The 16,884-nt window shown below is 42.6% G+C and overlaps 1 protein-coding gene across 4 annotated transcripts in view; it reads left to right on the top strand.

The window, feature by feature from the left end:
• Nucleotides 1–16,884, top strand: part of LOC114550090 (thyrotropin-releasing hormone-degrading ectoenzyme) — a 229,183-nt gene that overhangs the window by 10,224 nt on the left and 202,075 nt on the right. For 2 of the 4 annotated variants that reach the window (XM_028570595.1, XM_028570596.1), the window contains exons 1-2: nucleotides 4,790–5,284; nucleotides 9,754–9,998. In XM_028570595.1, coding sequence (XP_028426396.1) covers nucleotides 4,790–5,284; nucleotides 9,754–9,998 — 740 coding nt within the window. Of the gene's footprint in view, nucleotides 1–4,789; nucleotides 5,285–9,753; nucleotides 9,999–16,884 lie in introns of those variants that run through there. The other 2 variants (XM_028570598.1, XM_028570597.1) reach the window with 1 other exon arrangement.

Raw genomic sequence — 16,884 nt, 5'->3', positions numbered from 1 at the left:
TGGCTCACTTGATAGCCAATCAAATGCTTGGCAGGTTGTGTCAATAGCCAATCAAACATCTGGCGGCAATAATGTTGATGAGCTGGAGGTTTGTCAGTGTCACCTTGGTAACAGCTGGGGGACACCTGACTTCAACACGCGACCAAACACGCTTTAATACCACAGACAGAAAACGTGTTTAACCCTTGTGTTCTCCTTCTGGGTCAAAAAATGAACATGTTTTTGCTGCTTTAAAAAAACCAAAACTCAATATTTTTTTTTTTTCTTCCCAGTACCATCATTATACACTAACAACAACTTATTTCCACTATTTTTACAATTTCTTTTGGAATGTATGGTCAATAAAGCTCATTTAGCCTATATGACATTATATATAATTTTTTAGTTAAAAAAACTGAATGTATGAATTATTTTGACTAATATTTAAGATCAGAAGATGTTTATGGATAATGACAATAATAACAAATAATAATAAAGTTAAGTCAGAATAATGAATATAAAATGAGTAAAACACCTAAAAGTCAATAAAAAAAAGAACTGATCCTTAATTTGACTTGTGAGGAGCGTTTCGAGAAACCAGCCGTGTTACTTTTGGGCAATTAGGTTGAAAGAAACTAAAATTTCTGCTATAGAAACTTTGAAAATGGGTCAAACTTGACCAGAAGACAACATGAGGGTTAATTGGTTAACCAAAAAGATCCCGACCCTACAGATGATGGAAACAAAACATGTTAGCATTAGCATGTTTCCTTCCAGCTCCTCCAGGCTGTTTAGTGGCATTTATTTGAATGTGTTTGAGAACCATAGACTGTATGAAAGAAGTGGACGTAGCTACCGTAACGTAACGTCACCCATTGGTTTGTGGAGGGCATGATGGCCATCGCCGTCTTGGTTTTATGGAGCCAGAAGTGACCATAGTTGGCAGAGAGGGCGGAGTTGAGGAGGAGCTAGGGGTGGATCTGACTAAGAGAACCCATGGTAGCGGCTTGTCAATCACAAGGTTGCCCCGCCCCTAAATCAGACCCTGCTTTATCGTCTATTTTACTCTAAATGGGACCATAATTTAGAAAATGATCATGCTGTTTGAGAAGACTCGTAACTAGCGATCAATACCATAAACTCATTACGAAAATGTTTACTGAGGTAATAAAACAAGTGTAAAGTAGGTTAATTTTCTCAATCTCACTTCTTTTTGCATCTAGTGGAGTCGCCCCCTGCTGGCCCTCACAAAGACTGCAGGTTTAAGGCACTTGGCTTCACTTTTCAGACCCCGGTTTTGACGTGTTTTTATACATCCAGCAACAAAATACAGTATTTACAATCTTACAGACACTTTAAGATCAGCATGGACATTTTAAATGCTAATAATAAATAAAAGTGCTTTTAATAAGTAGGGTTGGGTACCGACATCTGGTGCTAACACCGCACCGGTGCCTTAACAACCGGTATCTACCGGACCGAATAGTAAGCCTAATACGGATTTCGGTGCCAATGAAATGCCAGCGCTGCCCTCTGATGCTCCGAAACGAAATAAGTGAAATAAGTTAAGTTATTGTCATTACATTTTTAATAAATCATTTAATTTTGACCATATGGTCTTAGCAATAAACAAGCCGTTCGTTTTGTGCTCCTTTTTTTTTTTTTTTTTTTTTTTTTTTTTTTTTTTTCTTTTTAAATCTTTTCAAAAGCATCGGTTAAGGCACCGGCACCGTTTTGAAAGTTTCGTTTTAGCACCGGTATCGGGAAAAACCCAAACAATACCCAACCCTATTAACAAGATAAGAAGTTAATCACTAGCCTGCTGACAAGCAATGTTCATTTTGTCAAAAGCTATACCAAAAAATGTTCGTTTACGTCCTTTTTTGTATTCTGTGCATGCAGTGATGAGCACAAAAAGTTTAAAAACTAAAATACAGAATCTCTGAGAACCACTGGAAATGAAAGACTAATAAAAAGCTAACCTCATCAGAAGCATTCATTTAGAGACATTTACAAAGTGTGTGCGTGAGAGAGACTTGTCTTTCATCATTAATTTTCTTTTGTCTGGTTTGGAATAAAATCCCGAGAGAGAATACTAATATAGATTTGAATAAAGTTGGATGGGTGCAGCTTTCATTCAACCAGACAGCTCTCTCTCTCTCTCTCTCTCTCTCTCTCTCTCTCTCTCTCTCTCTCTCTCTCTCTCTCTCTCTCTCTCAGCGCGTTCCTCTCGGTTAGAGCAGCAGCTCGTTCTCAAACAGAAACGCACACCGCGAGCGGACTCACTGCTGAACGGGCGGCACGAGACTCCTCTTCCTCACCACCACCTTCGCCGTCCTCTTCTGCGGATGGAGGGATGCTAACAGGAGAGCTTCATTATCATCTTCATCACCGTGCATCATCATCATAATCCTCATCACCACCGGGAGAGGAGGGACAAAGCCAGGAGCAGCAGCTCTCCGTAGGCTAAAAAAGTTGGAGGATCCGGTTTCATAACGGAGCACCGGAGGGGCCCGTGCCCGGCGTTAACCCGGGATAATCCGCCTGACACGGTTCATTTCTACTTTGGACTTCATGGAGACGGATCGGGTGGTTTTTGAAGGGGAATAGCCTATTGCGAGGCTATAAAAGGATCACTGACGGCGCTTTCAATGATCTCTTTCTAACCTGTCCCCGGTAGGCTACAGAAACTGATCGCCGGTGTCTTTAACCAATCTCTAACGTTACTTAAGGACACCTTTTTTCTTTTTTCTTACCTGATCATCCGGTGTTTAAAATGACTTGTGTGTTTGAACTGATAAGTGACGTTTTGAAAATGATCCCCAGGTGTTTGTTGTAGCCTAACGGATTCCCGGTGGTTAAACTGATAAATAACGGATTTCTGACGTTTAACAGCCAACAACTCCATAACGGGGGTTATTTGTGTTTTAAACTGACATCTGATGTGTATCACGGATTTCTCACGGTAGTGTAACGGATCCCCGGACAGTCCCGGGTGGACTTGACGGTTTGCTGACCGACGGTAACCCCAGCCCCCTCCCCCGTTAGCCTACTGGAGAAAGCAATAGAAATAGAAGAAGAACGGCTGGCCTATAAAGCAGGTGCTCACCGCGGAGTTCAGAGGAACAACTGCTTTAACAGAAAAGCGTGGCTCTTCTCGGGGGTTCCCTGAACCCAAGGGACCGACCACCGGGAGAAACCCACCCGGGGCTCACCGCCTCCCAACGTGGGCGAGAGAAGAGAAGTTACCGGAGGAGTTGATCTGGATCTTAGACTTCCTCGCGGACCGTTAACGGGCGGATAACGTTCATCAGTAATAACTGACTGATCTCATTAAGGGGACGGGTTAATTGTTGGAGTTTTAACGGATAAAAAACCCCGCCTATTTCTCCCGTTTTCTGTTCGGTTTCCCCTCCGATTGGGATCCACCGAATCGTTATTCCGGGGTAGCCTATTAATCATATTGAATCAATTTTTCATCCATCATCATCAGCCTCACGAACTGTAAAGCAGGGCTCGTTTAGACCCGGTTTAGAACCCGAGTGAATTATCTCCTCCACGGTGAAATAAACCCACATGCTGGCCGTAAATTATCCACTTAACCCCCTCAAGAGAGAGAGAGAGAGAGAGAGAGGGAGAGAGCCATAGCGCGAGGCTGCAGTGAGAGAGTTATTAAGCTACTTCTATGAGACACCATCTTTTTTCTGGAGAAGTTCACGAAAAAAAGCATTTAAAACGTCATAAACGCTCATTTTAACTTAAATTCTGACAAAGAGACATACTCAAACCCTTCAACTGGTGATGTTTTATGTCAATTAACCTGAAAATCAGCCTTTTAATATTCTACAGGAAAACTGAACTGTAATCCTAAAATATTGTGGAGATACTCGTCTTGTCGTGCATCTGTGGCCCCTAATATTGGCCTTAATGGTCTGTAAGGCCTTTTCATCTCCCACTGCATCATAATCCCATAATAGTCAGATCGGGGTTTATTTATGCTTGATTGCAGTTTTGGAAGAGCTTTAACTCTGAAGCAATTAACTTTACAACAACCTGGAGACCGTAACCTGCTGCTTTAAATCTCCTGTGTTAGTTTAGGCTTTGGTTCAGGATCTCTGTCTCGATTGCATGTAGATCAACTGACCGATTCTGAAGCTCAAAATGAGAAATTCCATCATCCAGAAGTGATTTTAATGAATACTCTGTGAGCAAATCCAGCTAAAGTGTGACTTCAGGTTGGTCACCATCATAAACGGTCTTAACGCGGCTTTATTCTCAGTCTAACACTTCTATCTGTGGTGGTTTAGAGTTTAGCTTACCCAGCTGATTCCCAGTGAAAGCCTATGGATGATACGCTCACTGTATAGCCACATCCTCAACAGCATCCCCCCTCCTCCTCCTCAGACTCCTCTAGAACTTGAAATCGAGCCATACAGCATTGATTTTTTTTTTTTTCTTCTCCTCACCGCAAAACCAAAACGCACACGACCATCTCATCCTTTCTAGTTTGTCAGTCTTGTTGCCTGAAATGTAAAACGTGCCGCAGTGTGGGTTTTCCATCTCGAGCCACAGCTCAAGGACGTTAATAAGGGTCAAGCAGCGGCGAGGTCGGAGTTCAGCTTTTCAGAAATATTAACTGCAGCGCAGACTGGAGCTTTGACAGACCGAGCTTTGGAAGGATCAAAACCCAGACGGCTCCTTTTCACATTGAATCGTGTGTAAACGAGCTGGAATCAAACCCGAGCATCCATGCACTTGTTTCTGAGCCCGAACCTCGAGGACATTTCTTTGTCGGTGGAGTGAGCGCTAAATGGGACTAAACGACAGCAGCCCGGGCGCCATGCGGAATGGCCGCGGCCTCTCGGACCAGTGGGCAGAGTCGGTGGTGGTCCGGCCTCGAACCACCGAGCGCCACATCACCGTGCACAAACGGCTGGTGCTGGGCTTCGCCCTCTCCATCCTCACCCTCATCATCGTCACGGCGGTGGCTGTGGTGCTCAGCATCCGCTTCGAGGAGTGCGGCGGACGAGATCGCGATGGAGCGACGGGCGAGTCCGGCTCGCGAGGCACTGGAGGGTCGGCCAAGTTGAACGGGAGCAGAGGTGAGAGGACGGGGGAGAGGGGTGACGACGAGGCGGTCCAGCCGTGGAGGAATTTGAGGCTGCCGGGCTCGTTGAGGCCGCGGCACTACGACCTGGGGCTCGCCGTCTACATGGACAACTTCACTTTCTCCGGAGAGGTCAGCATCGAGCTGGAGTGCGTCAACGCCACAAGATTCATCGTGCTGCACACTGACCGCCTTGAGGTACGGTGGCCTGTATGGGCAGAAATCTGTAGAAATCTTTGGTAAACTTCAATTATCTTGAACGTATGACATCATAGTGATATCTGTGAGACACCAATGTATGCAATCATTATCTACAAAGCCTGATTCAGATTCATGACCTCATCGCAAAATATATTCAGGCAATCTTTGCAAAATTGTTTGCGAGTAAGGTGATGTCGTGCACTGGGCAGTCTATCCTTGACGTTCCACTTTTGGGATTGCTCCGCTTGTGCTGGAAAATCTGCCGAATTTCACTCATTTCAGCCGGATATCTGTTGCCTTGGGCTTCCTTTTATGTTGGCATTTTAAACTCCTTATGAGGACTATGGTTAACCTTTTCTCAAATCTCTGCAGTGTCAATCCAGACAGCTAGCTAGACTATCTGTCCAATCTGAGTTTTCTGTTTAACGACAACTTTTAAAGTTACACATGTTCCACAAAAAAAGCTATTTTGCAGCGGCACCGCGGCTTTTCTCCTGTGTTTAGCACCGCCCAAGACGATTGAGATTGGTTTAAAGAAATGCCATTAAACCAGAGCACGTTTTCCTCCCATCCCCGAATGTGGAGTAGCCAGACTCTCCTCTAGCGTGCTTTGGAGGAGGGTCTGGCAAAGCAAGCCTATGCAGTGGGGAACGTTGGTACAAAGAGGAAAGCTCTATTGGGGTTATATAAAATTGAATGGTCAAGTTTGCAAGTGGACAAGAGCCCGATTTCTTGTGTCAAACGTCACCAAAGTTCAGCTTTACATGAAAGCAATGCATTCATTTATTTATATTCGATTTGTCAGCAAATCTCCTAATCGTGGAACTTCCATTGAAATCCCTCAAGTTCTTTCTGAAATGTCGGTGCCGCTAGCGTGACCGAACCATCACCCGGATTTTCCACCGGGCGCGTCTGCGTTCCATCTGTGCAGCGGTTTTGTTCCGTCCTCCGCCACGCGCCATACCACAGTGGAGCGTCTTGCCTGCCCGACTTAGATTTTATTGTCTCTACAAGTACTTTACAGAACAACCATGTTTATTAAGCTAGTATCTACCTTCCATTCCAAGCGCTCCTGTAATTAAACTCCATGCCTTCTCTTTTCTGGTGCTGATCTGTAGTGTCGTATTATGTTTTTCCACCTCCAAGATGAATCTCTCATCGTCTATGATGTTGTAGAGAAGACATACGATATTGGGGGGGTGTCTTTTGGTAAATTGACTGGATGCTCATGCTGTTTCACTTCCTGCCCGGCTGTCTGATTGCCCGCTGGCTTGCACTGGCCACCTACAATATAAGTGCACAATATAATAATCAATAAAGAGCCCATAAGCAACATACAGTATGTGGCTCCTACAATTACTTTAACAAATAATGGATTATTTTTCTGTCAATCAACCAAGCGATTAGTTAACTAATCGTTGCAGCTCTATTTGACTTTAGTCACAAAAAGATCAGTTTTATGAAGTGCAGAAAGTGCCGATGTATTAAAAAAAAAAAAAAAAAAAAAAAAGATGTCTCTGTGTAGAAAAATGTTTTTTGAGATGACACTCAGGTGTTGGATATTGTTGACCCTCTTTTACCCAACCCCTGAACCTCCTACTCGTGGACCAAAGTGCCTATTTTTGGAATCACTGGATGCACTACCTTCTTCAGTTGGTGTTGTAGCTGTAGTATATGAAAGTGATTGAGAACTAACCTCCATACCCGCTCTAAAGCTTGCCCCCCTTTCAGAGACGGGCACATCGCTGCCAGTGGATGCAAACAGTTTGACAACTTTCCCGATGATTCTTTCAAAACAAAGCTCCTTGTTTGCATCCTGAGATCTCCTCTCTGCAATGGAAAAACAAGCCGCTCTCTAACAAAGTGTTTATTTCCAGATTTGGCCTCAGAGATTTCCTAATTAACCATCAAAGTTGCTGTTTCAGCCAAATATTTGAGATGAGAGAGAGTGCCTCAGAGAAACTCCTGAGCAACGTGATGTTTCAGGCCGGTCAACTCTGCTAATGTGAGAGGAGGAAAATCTGTCTAATTTGGGCAGAGGCCAATTAAAAGCCCTGCAGCCCCTTTTATGTTCGTATGCGAGCGCACTGTGAATTAAGAGGTGTTGTTGGGTGCCAGGCAGGCCTCCTAAGATATCAGTGCATGACAATTTTTCTTTGTTAATAAAAAGGCCAAAAGAAAAAAGGCTAAAAATAAAACCTGCTGGTAGAAAGAGGAGAAAAAAAAATGATCCTGCAAGGAACGCTTTATTCTCAGTGTCAATGAAAAATCCATTCGACATTCAAGAAAACTAAAGTAGAAATGGGCCAAAAGCATCATGGTGATAGTTTTCTTGTTTTATTACATGAACTACAAACCAGTGACTGCTCACCCCAAAAACAAAGACACATGTATTCTCTTACCTGTTGTGCTTTTTATCAGTCTAGGTAGTTTAGGTGTGAGTTGCCCAGTGTTGGAGATATCGGCCTTCTCTCCAATATAATGGAACTAGATGGCACTTGGCTTCTGGAGCTTAAAGGTCCCATGACATGGTGCTCTTTGGATGCTTTTATATAGACCTTAGTGGTCCCCTAATACTGTATCTGAAGTCTCTTTTATATAGACCTTAGTGGTCCCCTAATACTGTATCTGAAGTCTCTTTTATATAGACCTTAGTGGTCCCCTAATACTGTATCTGAAGTCTCTTTTATATAGACCTTAGTGGTCCCCTAATACTGTATCTGAAGTCTCTTTTATATAGACCTTAGTGGTCCCCTAATACTGTATCTGAAGTCTCTTTTATATAGACCTTAGTGGTCCCCTAATACTGTATCTGAAGTCTCTTTTATATAGACCTTAGTGGTCCCCTAATACTGTATCTGAAGTCTCTTTCCCGAAATTCAGCTTTGGTGCAGAATTCCAGCCACTAGAGCCAGTCCCACTATGAGCTTTCCTTAGGATGTGCCATTTCTGCATCTGAAGCTATTGAGGAGGAGAGTGGGAGGGGCAAGGTGGAGGGTGGGGGTGTGGCCTTGACCAACTGCCACTTTTCTCGTTTGAAAGCCATGATGTCTCTCTCTCATGGGTTGGCCAAATTCCACTGGGGGACCATAGACAGGCTGGGGGAACTCATATTAATGTTAAAAAATCTCATAAAGAGAAATTTTCCTGACATGGGACCTTTTAAAGTGACATAAATACATTTGATAAACTCAACAGCAAGGTCTCTTTCCAGAAATCATGACCCGCTTACTGAAAATAATCCACAGACCTGGTTGGGAGCAGTTTCATGTAGGAACTATTTTCTTTCTACCAAACTACCCCGCCAACTTTATCACCACACAGAAGGAAGGGTACTCGTGGATGAGAGGCTTGTGATGTAAACATTAATGGCGTTCTCCTTGGCTGATTTCTGGAAAGAGACATTGCTGTTGAGTTTTTCAACTGTACGTTTTTGGCGCTTTGAGCACAACAAGTCGAGCGGCATCTAGTTCCATTATACTGGAGAGAAGACGGACATCTCTACGGCCGATATCTCCAACACTGGGCAACTCGCACCTAAACTATCTAGATTGATAAGGGTAAGAGGGGAAATATGTATTTTTAATTTTAGGATGAACTGGTCTTTAACAATTCCTGCTGAGCCAAAACGTATCATCAGTTCTTAGACTGATTTCCTTTACCCTAGGGCAATGATTGGTTCCAGTTTACGTTGAGTGAAAATCAACTTGTAGAGTCCTCGGTGGCTCTCACATGACTGACCAGACAGATTTGATCACAATAAGACACGTTATTAAAGATTCAGTATACAAACGGGAACCATGACGGGCCGTTAAAATGTCTGACGGTGACAAATTGAGCTGACAAGTCGAAGCGGTCAACAAACAAACCCAATTAAAAAGCATTTTGGTTGAGTGGAGCATTTGAAGGCATCACAGAGCGTGGCGCTGCGTTTGCTGACTCACCAGAAAACCCTTGAAAAACATCCTTTTAATAGCCAACGTGTCCTGTCTGTGTCCCCAGGCTCTCTGTTCGTATCGATCACTTCATTCATCAAAGAACAAACGCACATTCACACAAACCGATACAGACGCACACGCTCACTGTTTGATTGGCTGATTATCGCTGTTGTTTGACAACAGAGACCCAGAGGCTCCTAATGGTACCTACTGTTGTCGGGCATGTTCCCATCATGCACTGCTGCTCATTTCAGAGGGTAGTTCCACTGGTTTTCTTCAAACCTCAGTTCACCCTTTTTTGCTTAATGATGACAAATTGTCATTATTTTAATGATTTGCAGAGGAGGAAGAAGTACTTGTAGCTTTTAAAAGGATTTTAGGAATAGAAATAAGGAAGATCCATTTGAAGAAATGGAATAAAATATTCATGTTAGGGCTGGGCGATGTGACAATATAAAAACGATCTAAGAATGTCTTGTATATTTTATATCGATCCTATCCTAATGTTCCTCCTCTACCTCCCTTCAGGTGAACCGGGTGTCCGTCACAGCAGAGGGCGGCGCCGGCGGCCGTCCCGCCAACAGGCCCGGGGGCGGAGCCATGCGCATCCACCGCCACTTCGCCTTTCCGGCCAATCAGATGTACGTCGTGGTTCTGCACCGCGAGCTGAAGCCGATGAGAGTTTACCGGCTGAACGTGAGCTTCGACGCCGCCATCGAGGACGAGCTGCTGGGCTTCTTCAGGAGCTCGTACACCCTGCACAGAGAGAAACGGTACACACACACACACACACACACACACACACACACACACACACACACACACACAGAAACGCAGAAACACTCCTTTCTTCTCCAGCAGCAGGTGGTTTGACTAGAAAAGGTCAGAGCTTCACATCCACAACATTGATTAACTCAAACACACTGCTCAATGTGTGTGTGTGTTCCACTTATCAAACCACACACACACACACACACCCTCCCTCCTTATGAATTTCCCATAAGCCTGTGCTCCAGAGTTGTTGTCACATCAGATTTCTTCCCCCACGGTGCTGATGGGAAACAGACTGTGTGCTGATACATTTATTATTTCATGCATGACTTTTTGGCTGTGTGGCCTCCCATCTCTGCGAGGCTGTGTGTTACCACGGCGACAGAACATTCAATCGCCTGTTTCTGCAATAAGTGGAACAAAGTTTTAGTTAATTGAAGAGCTCGCTCATAATTGGACAAAGTAAAGTTATGACCATATGAGGACTCTCCCATGCTGAAACCTTTCATCTTTGAAGTCCTTAAACGTACAGTAATTCTGTATTATATTCGGTGTATTTACTCGTTTCTGATTGCCTGGAAGTAGTGGTGGGGGGGGGGCCCTAACGGAGCCCCAACACACAGCGTTTAGCACTAGACTTTATAAATTTATAAAGATGGACGATGCTTTTTTACTTCCACCCAATGAAAATATTCCAGATTCGGGCGCTGCCATCTTGTAATTTTTGAAGTCTGAGTCCGCGCAGTAGTGATTCGCTTATACACCCCGCCTGAGCAATTACGAGTCAATCCCAGCTGTCAATCATGACGTTTCACCCCGTTTTTTTGCATCAAATAACCAAAAAACCAAACTGATCATTCAAAAATGAACATGTGAACAAACATCAGCGTGATCAGATCTATACAAATTGGAGGTAGAGTGGTCAGCCACTAATCAGAAGGTCGGTAGTTCAATCCCTGGCCCATATTCTTAATCATCACATACACACAGTACAATGTGGTGAAATTCTATTACTGCATTTAACCCATCCAAAGTATTAGGAGCAGTGGACAGCTATACAAGCAACTTGGCAACTTGGGGTTCAGCGTCTTGCTCAGGGACACTTTGACATGTGGCCGGAGGGATTGATCCGCCAACCTTGTGGTCGAGGGGCACCCACTCTACCTTTTGAGCCACAGCAACCCATGTCGAAGTGTCCTTGGGCAAGATACTGAACCCCAAACTGCTGTGAATGTAGATCGCTGCTGATGAGCAGGTGGCACTTTTCATTCTATCCTCTGCCACCTATGCTTTGAGTGGTCACTAAGGCTAAAAAAGCGCTATATGAATGCAGTCCATTTACCATTCATTTTATAGTGTAAAACATGAGACCGGTGCGTCAAAGGGGGAAGCAGGTCAAAAGTTGCAAAGAAACTTCCACACACGGTCTATCTTGCAAACAATATAAAGTTTGAGTAGGACATTTTTGGTACTAGATCTTCTTCAGGCAAGAAGATGGTCTAGTACCGAAACGTTGCAACATAGTGTAAAACACGAAAATTGAAGCTCTGCAATAAGTCATTTTGCAAGAGGTGTGATTTTTGTGTCGAATATTTCCTGCAGATTTTGGAGACCCTTTTTAACGACTGTCATTAGCAAAATGATGACATTTATGGATTTCTCTGATGAAATGGTTCCTGTGTAATATTTAGAGAACTGGAGCTTGATAATGTTTCCTGTTTTTTGCTGGAGAAAAACTGAGAACAATGCAGACGACATTTTCTAAAGATTGACTAATCGTTTAGTCAACCAACACTGAGCTTTCAAAATGCTGCTCCAGATTTGTTTTAGCATCAACGTCTCTTCTAAGGAGTTCTTGTAATTAGTTCCAGCCAGGCAGCAGTGACGTGGCGTCGTTCGGTTGTGCAGAGAGTTAACCTTCCACCAATCACCAAACCGCTGAGAGTCGGTAAGCGATAATGTGACGGATCGATGAACAGAGCAGGACAGTTTGTACAGTTCAGATTGTCAGCAGGCTGATAGCTATGACGGATTACAAAAACAAAGAAATAACACTGCATTTTAACCAACCAGGTCATGTTAGGTGGAATTGAAATAGTTACATTTATTCAAAGGGAAGTATGTCCTCTGTTTCACTTTCAAATTAATGACATTTTATTACTTTATTACTTTATTTTAGACAGACATTTTTTTTAAAATACTCTTGATAGATTAAGTTTTGCATTGACATTGTATACGTGACACTGGTCCATATAACTTGCATCCTGTTGTGTTTGATTGTTTTTAAAACCATATTTTTTGTACAAAAGTCTTGACTTTAGAATGATTCTGTGAGATAAAGTTGTGTTTGAAAACTTTTATGATTCAAATTCTGTTGGAACTCAAATCCTGCAAAACGAAACATCCTAAAACCTTAACCAGGCATGTGTGATCCATCAAATAAGACTTATTTCCATTGACTTGATATTTCCTGTTACTTCCTGCTATTGACATGGCTTTCTTGCATTATCTTTAAATGGCTTCCTCGGATTCAGATCTTGTTAGTAATTACATTACATTCAAGTGTGTTTTAACTTATGAAATGAATACAGAAGCAGACGTAATTAGCAGATGATAAAATAAGCAGAAGATAGGTGTGAGACAATGTGTAATTTAATATGTGTGCATACAAATGGTCCAGGAAGGTTAATAAAAGGAGTTTTTCGGTCCCACTATTAAGAGAACACTTTAAAACGGTAACTCCTCAGCGATCAGGTTTGGCCTCGGTATGTGTTCAGCACCAGTGGTCCCATATTCACTGGTAGCTGCTGTTTGGATCAATGTTGGATCAATACAGCAGCTGATTGACCAGCAGAGCTCGATCACAACAGAACAACCTGCTAGTTAAAGTTGAATGGTTACAGTCGACGTTGTGCACTAAACAGATTCCTCAAACGTTGGGTAAGAGAGACTCTACGTGAGAGAAAGATATTCGATAGCAGAATGAATGCTAGCTTTGTTTTGGCATGTGCAAGAATTCAGACATCAACTCAATACATACATACTTGTTGTTTTAGTTAATAGTTGTGTAAAGGTAAGTAACCCAAATAGCAGAGACAGACACACAGACACACTTATTCATTAAATTATTACCATCTTTGTAGTAAGTGCAAGTTAAGTTCATTTATACACCACACACTATTATATTTGTCAACAATAACTGATATGGGACAAAGCACATAATATATACATGACAATAGATTGAAAAATGAATGGGCCAAAAAAGGCGAGTGAATAAAACTGTCTTTAGTCTTGCAAACTGTACCACCCCTGCTTTATTACTGTTATTACCGAGCTAACGCTAGCTTGTCATGCTAGTCAGCTGGATAACGAGTAAACAGCAGCACCAGAAGAGCTACTGGAGGGACGGTACGTTCCTCCCTTCAGAACGGAACAGAAGGAGGATAGTGTAGTGACTTTACCCTGCTGTTGAACTCCCTTCCTCCTCATCAAGGACTCCAACATGTTTACGTTTTAGGTGCCGACTCATCACCGTGGTGCGCCCGTGCCATGCCGTGTCGCTTTTGTTTATCTTGCAATTAACACGTTTTTGATTTATTTAGTGTGAAATGCTCCCACACCTCGGATGACTTAGGTCGTACTGATTTCTCTGCCTCCGCCGAGTGTTTCAGAACAACATTACGGGTCTCTCCGGTCTCTCTCCGTATTTACTCTACCCCCGCTCTGCTCTTTTTTTTCTTTTATTTCGCTCCACGCTGCTCCTCTCTGCGCTAAATTTTTTTTTATCTCCGCGACTAGGTGGTGTAATAGTTGCACGACACAACGAATCGATAATTAAATTCGTTGCCAACTTTTTTTAGTAATCGAATTTTATCGATTTTATCGATTCGTTGTTGCAGCCCTATAGCCTCGTGAGACCGTCCTGATCTGGCGAGCTCCAGTTTTCCACTCGCAGATCAGTCTGGCATCTTGAGGCAGAAAAAATTTGGAGCCGTTAGCCAAATGACCGGTCCAATCAGCGTTGGTTTTGAGGTGGGTTAGGAGGTGATAGACCGATGGTTTATCCAATCAGCTAACCAGTATTATCAGCCAGCGGTAGCCCTAATTCTGTTAGCCGCTCACTAATGCTTTTTTTTCTCTTGGATCCTTCTTTTGGAATATGGTCCGGGAACCTGAAATGGTGTCTTTTATTCCTAAATTCTCGCTACACAAAAGGCAAATCTCCTTTACCGACATGTTGCTTGCATGCTGAGCTTACGAGCTATGCTTTGCCTACAGCGGCAGGGGCGGGCTTGTGGTTGTATTTTCATACGCTTCGTGGATCTGATTGGTTGATTTGGCCCGTCTATCACCAACATAGGTGATAGACAGATTGTTCATCCAATCAAATAACCAGTATTCCGCCCCTTCCCAAAAGTTCTCCAACGGAAAGTTCCCAGATGGATATGCCGAGCCAATGTGAAGCAATCCATCTGGCGGAGTCAGGTTAGCAGCCCTAGAGAGCATATTAACTGCTGGAATAAATGCATCTAAATAAGATAGTTTCCTTACACATACAGTAGTAAGGAAATATGTATATGTGACTAAAACCCTTTTTAAAAAGGTGCCAGTCTGGGTTCATAAATATGTTAATCTGATGACTAACCAGCAAGGCAAAGAGACACAGCTCATTATTTCAAGAAAAAAAAGCTTTGAAAATGTCAGATTTACACGTCACTACTGTCCAAATTATACACTGCTGAAAAGTGTGTGTACAAAGATCACTGTTGGTTTAAGGATTAGCTGAATGCAGCTGTGTGGCTAATGCTAACACACACACACACACACACACACACACACACACACACACACACACACACACACACACACACACACACACACACACACACACACACACACACACACACACACACAAACACACACACTCCACTGTGAGATTTGCTTAAGCTCAGCCTACAGTGTCTGGATATTAAATGCTAGGGGGGGGGGGGAATTAATTAGTGTGTACACACACACACACACACAGTTTGCGGTTTGCTGATGTCTCCCAGTGAAATCAGTCTGAAATGGTCCAGTCTCTGTACCTCACATGACAGCATGAAGACCGACCCATCAATACTAATAGCTAATGTAAACAAGGGAGCTGCACCAGGGTTGGTGTGGTGCGTTTCCACCAGGCCTCCAGGGAGCGCACCGGCCTTTGAATCCAATTTGACATAGCGGCCAAACATTGAAAATACAACTTCCGTGTCTGTCACATGATGCCCTCTGGCCCAAAAAAGGCATTTTCCCATAAACTTACATGGCGAAAGAGATGTCTATAAATCAGTGGATAGTTTTTTTTTTTTTTCCAACATCACAAACTTCTTCCCACGGAAGGCCTAGTTTCACTATCAGAATTTGATTCGATAACATTTGGAAAGTCTAGAAGAGCCGTGCAAAAGTTTAGACACTTCTGAGACATTTAATGCAGAATCATCTTCTCTGCCGACAATCTGTCGGTTCCACACAGTCACAGTTAAAATGGAAATTGTTTGCTTAGTAAATGAGCAACAAATGGAAGCATCGTTATTTCTCCATGTGCCTGGTGGCTCCATGGTGTTTTAAGCCCCCAACGTCTACTTCAAGGCACCTAACCTTAACTTTTACTTTTACTAATATTAAATTGTGTATGATTATATATATTTTTTTTAAACTCAAGGGCAAGTAATTCTGACAGTATTTTAGAATGTGTTTAATTTAATTAAATCTAGGGCTGCAACAATGAATCGATAAAATCGATAAAATTCGATTACTACAAAAGTTGGCAACAAATTTAATTATCGATTCGTTGTGTCGCGCAACTATTAGGCAACCCAGTCGCGGAGATTAAAAAAAAAATTAGTTGAGCGCAGAGAGGAGCAGCGTGGAGCGAAATAAAAGAAAAGAGCAGAGCGGCGGTAGAGTAAATACGGAGAGAGACCGGAGAGACCCGTAACGTTGTTCTGAAACACTCGGCGGAGGCAGAGAAATCAGTACGACCTAAGTCATCCAAGGTGTGGGAGCATTTCACACTAAATAAATCAAACGTGTTAATTGCAAGTTAAGCAAAAGCGACACGGCATGGCACGGGCGCACCACGGTGATGTATCGGCACCTAAAACGTAAACCTGTTGGAGTCCTTGATGAGGAGGAAGGGAGTTCAACAGCAGGGTAAAGTCACTACACTATCCTCCTTCTGTTCCGGTCTGAAGGGAGGAACGTACCGTCCCTCCAGTAGCTCTTCTGGTGCTGCTGTTTACTCGTTATCCAGCTGACTAGCATGACAAGCTAGCGTTAGCTCGGTAATAACAGTAATAAAGCAGGGGGGGTACAGTTTGCAAGACTAAAGACACGGTTTTATTCACTCGCCTTTTTTGGCCCATTAATTTTTCAATCTGTTGTCATGTATATATTATGTGCTTTGTCCCATATCAGTTATTGTTGACAAATATAATAGTGTGTGGTGTATAAATGAACTTAACTTGCACTTACTACAATGATGGTAATAATTTAGTAAGTGTGTGTCTGTGTGTCTGTCTCTCTGCATCTATCTGCTATTTGGGTTACTTACCTTTACACAACTATTAACTAAAACAAGTATGTATGTATTGAGTTGATGTAAATTAATGCTTTTTTTTTTTTTTTTTTTTTTTTTATCCGATTAATCGAAAAAATAATCGACAGATTAATCAATTATTAAAATCGTTAGTTGCAGCCCTAATTAAATCACTATCCTTTTACGCATTTATTTTGAAGTTGATTAATATAGATTCTTTTTAAATACTGGGACAGAATTTATTTAGTATTATGATACCGGGCTACTTATTTAAATAATTCTATATGTATATATTTTATTTATAAATGTCT

This window comes from Perca flavescens, chromosome 23 (assembly GCF_004354835.1).
Source record: "Perca flavescens isolate YP-PL-M2 chromosome 23, PFLA_1.0, whole genome shotgun sequence".
Taxonomy (NCBI): Eukaryota; Metazoa; Chordata; class Actinopteri; order Perciformes; family Percidae; genus Perca; species Perca flavescens.
This window is presented reverse-complemented; position numbering and strand designations above follow the sequence as displayed.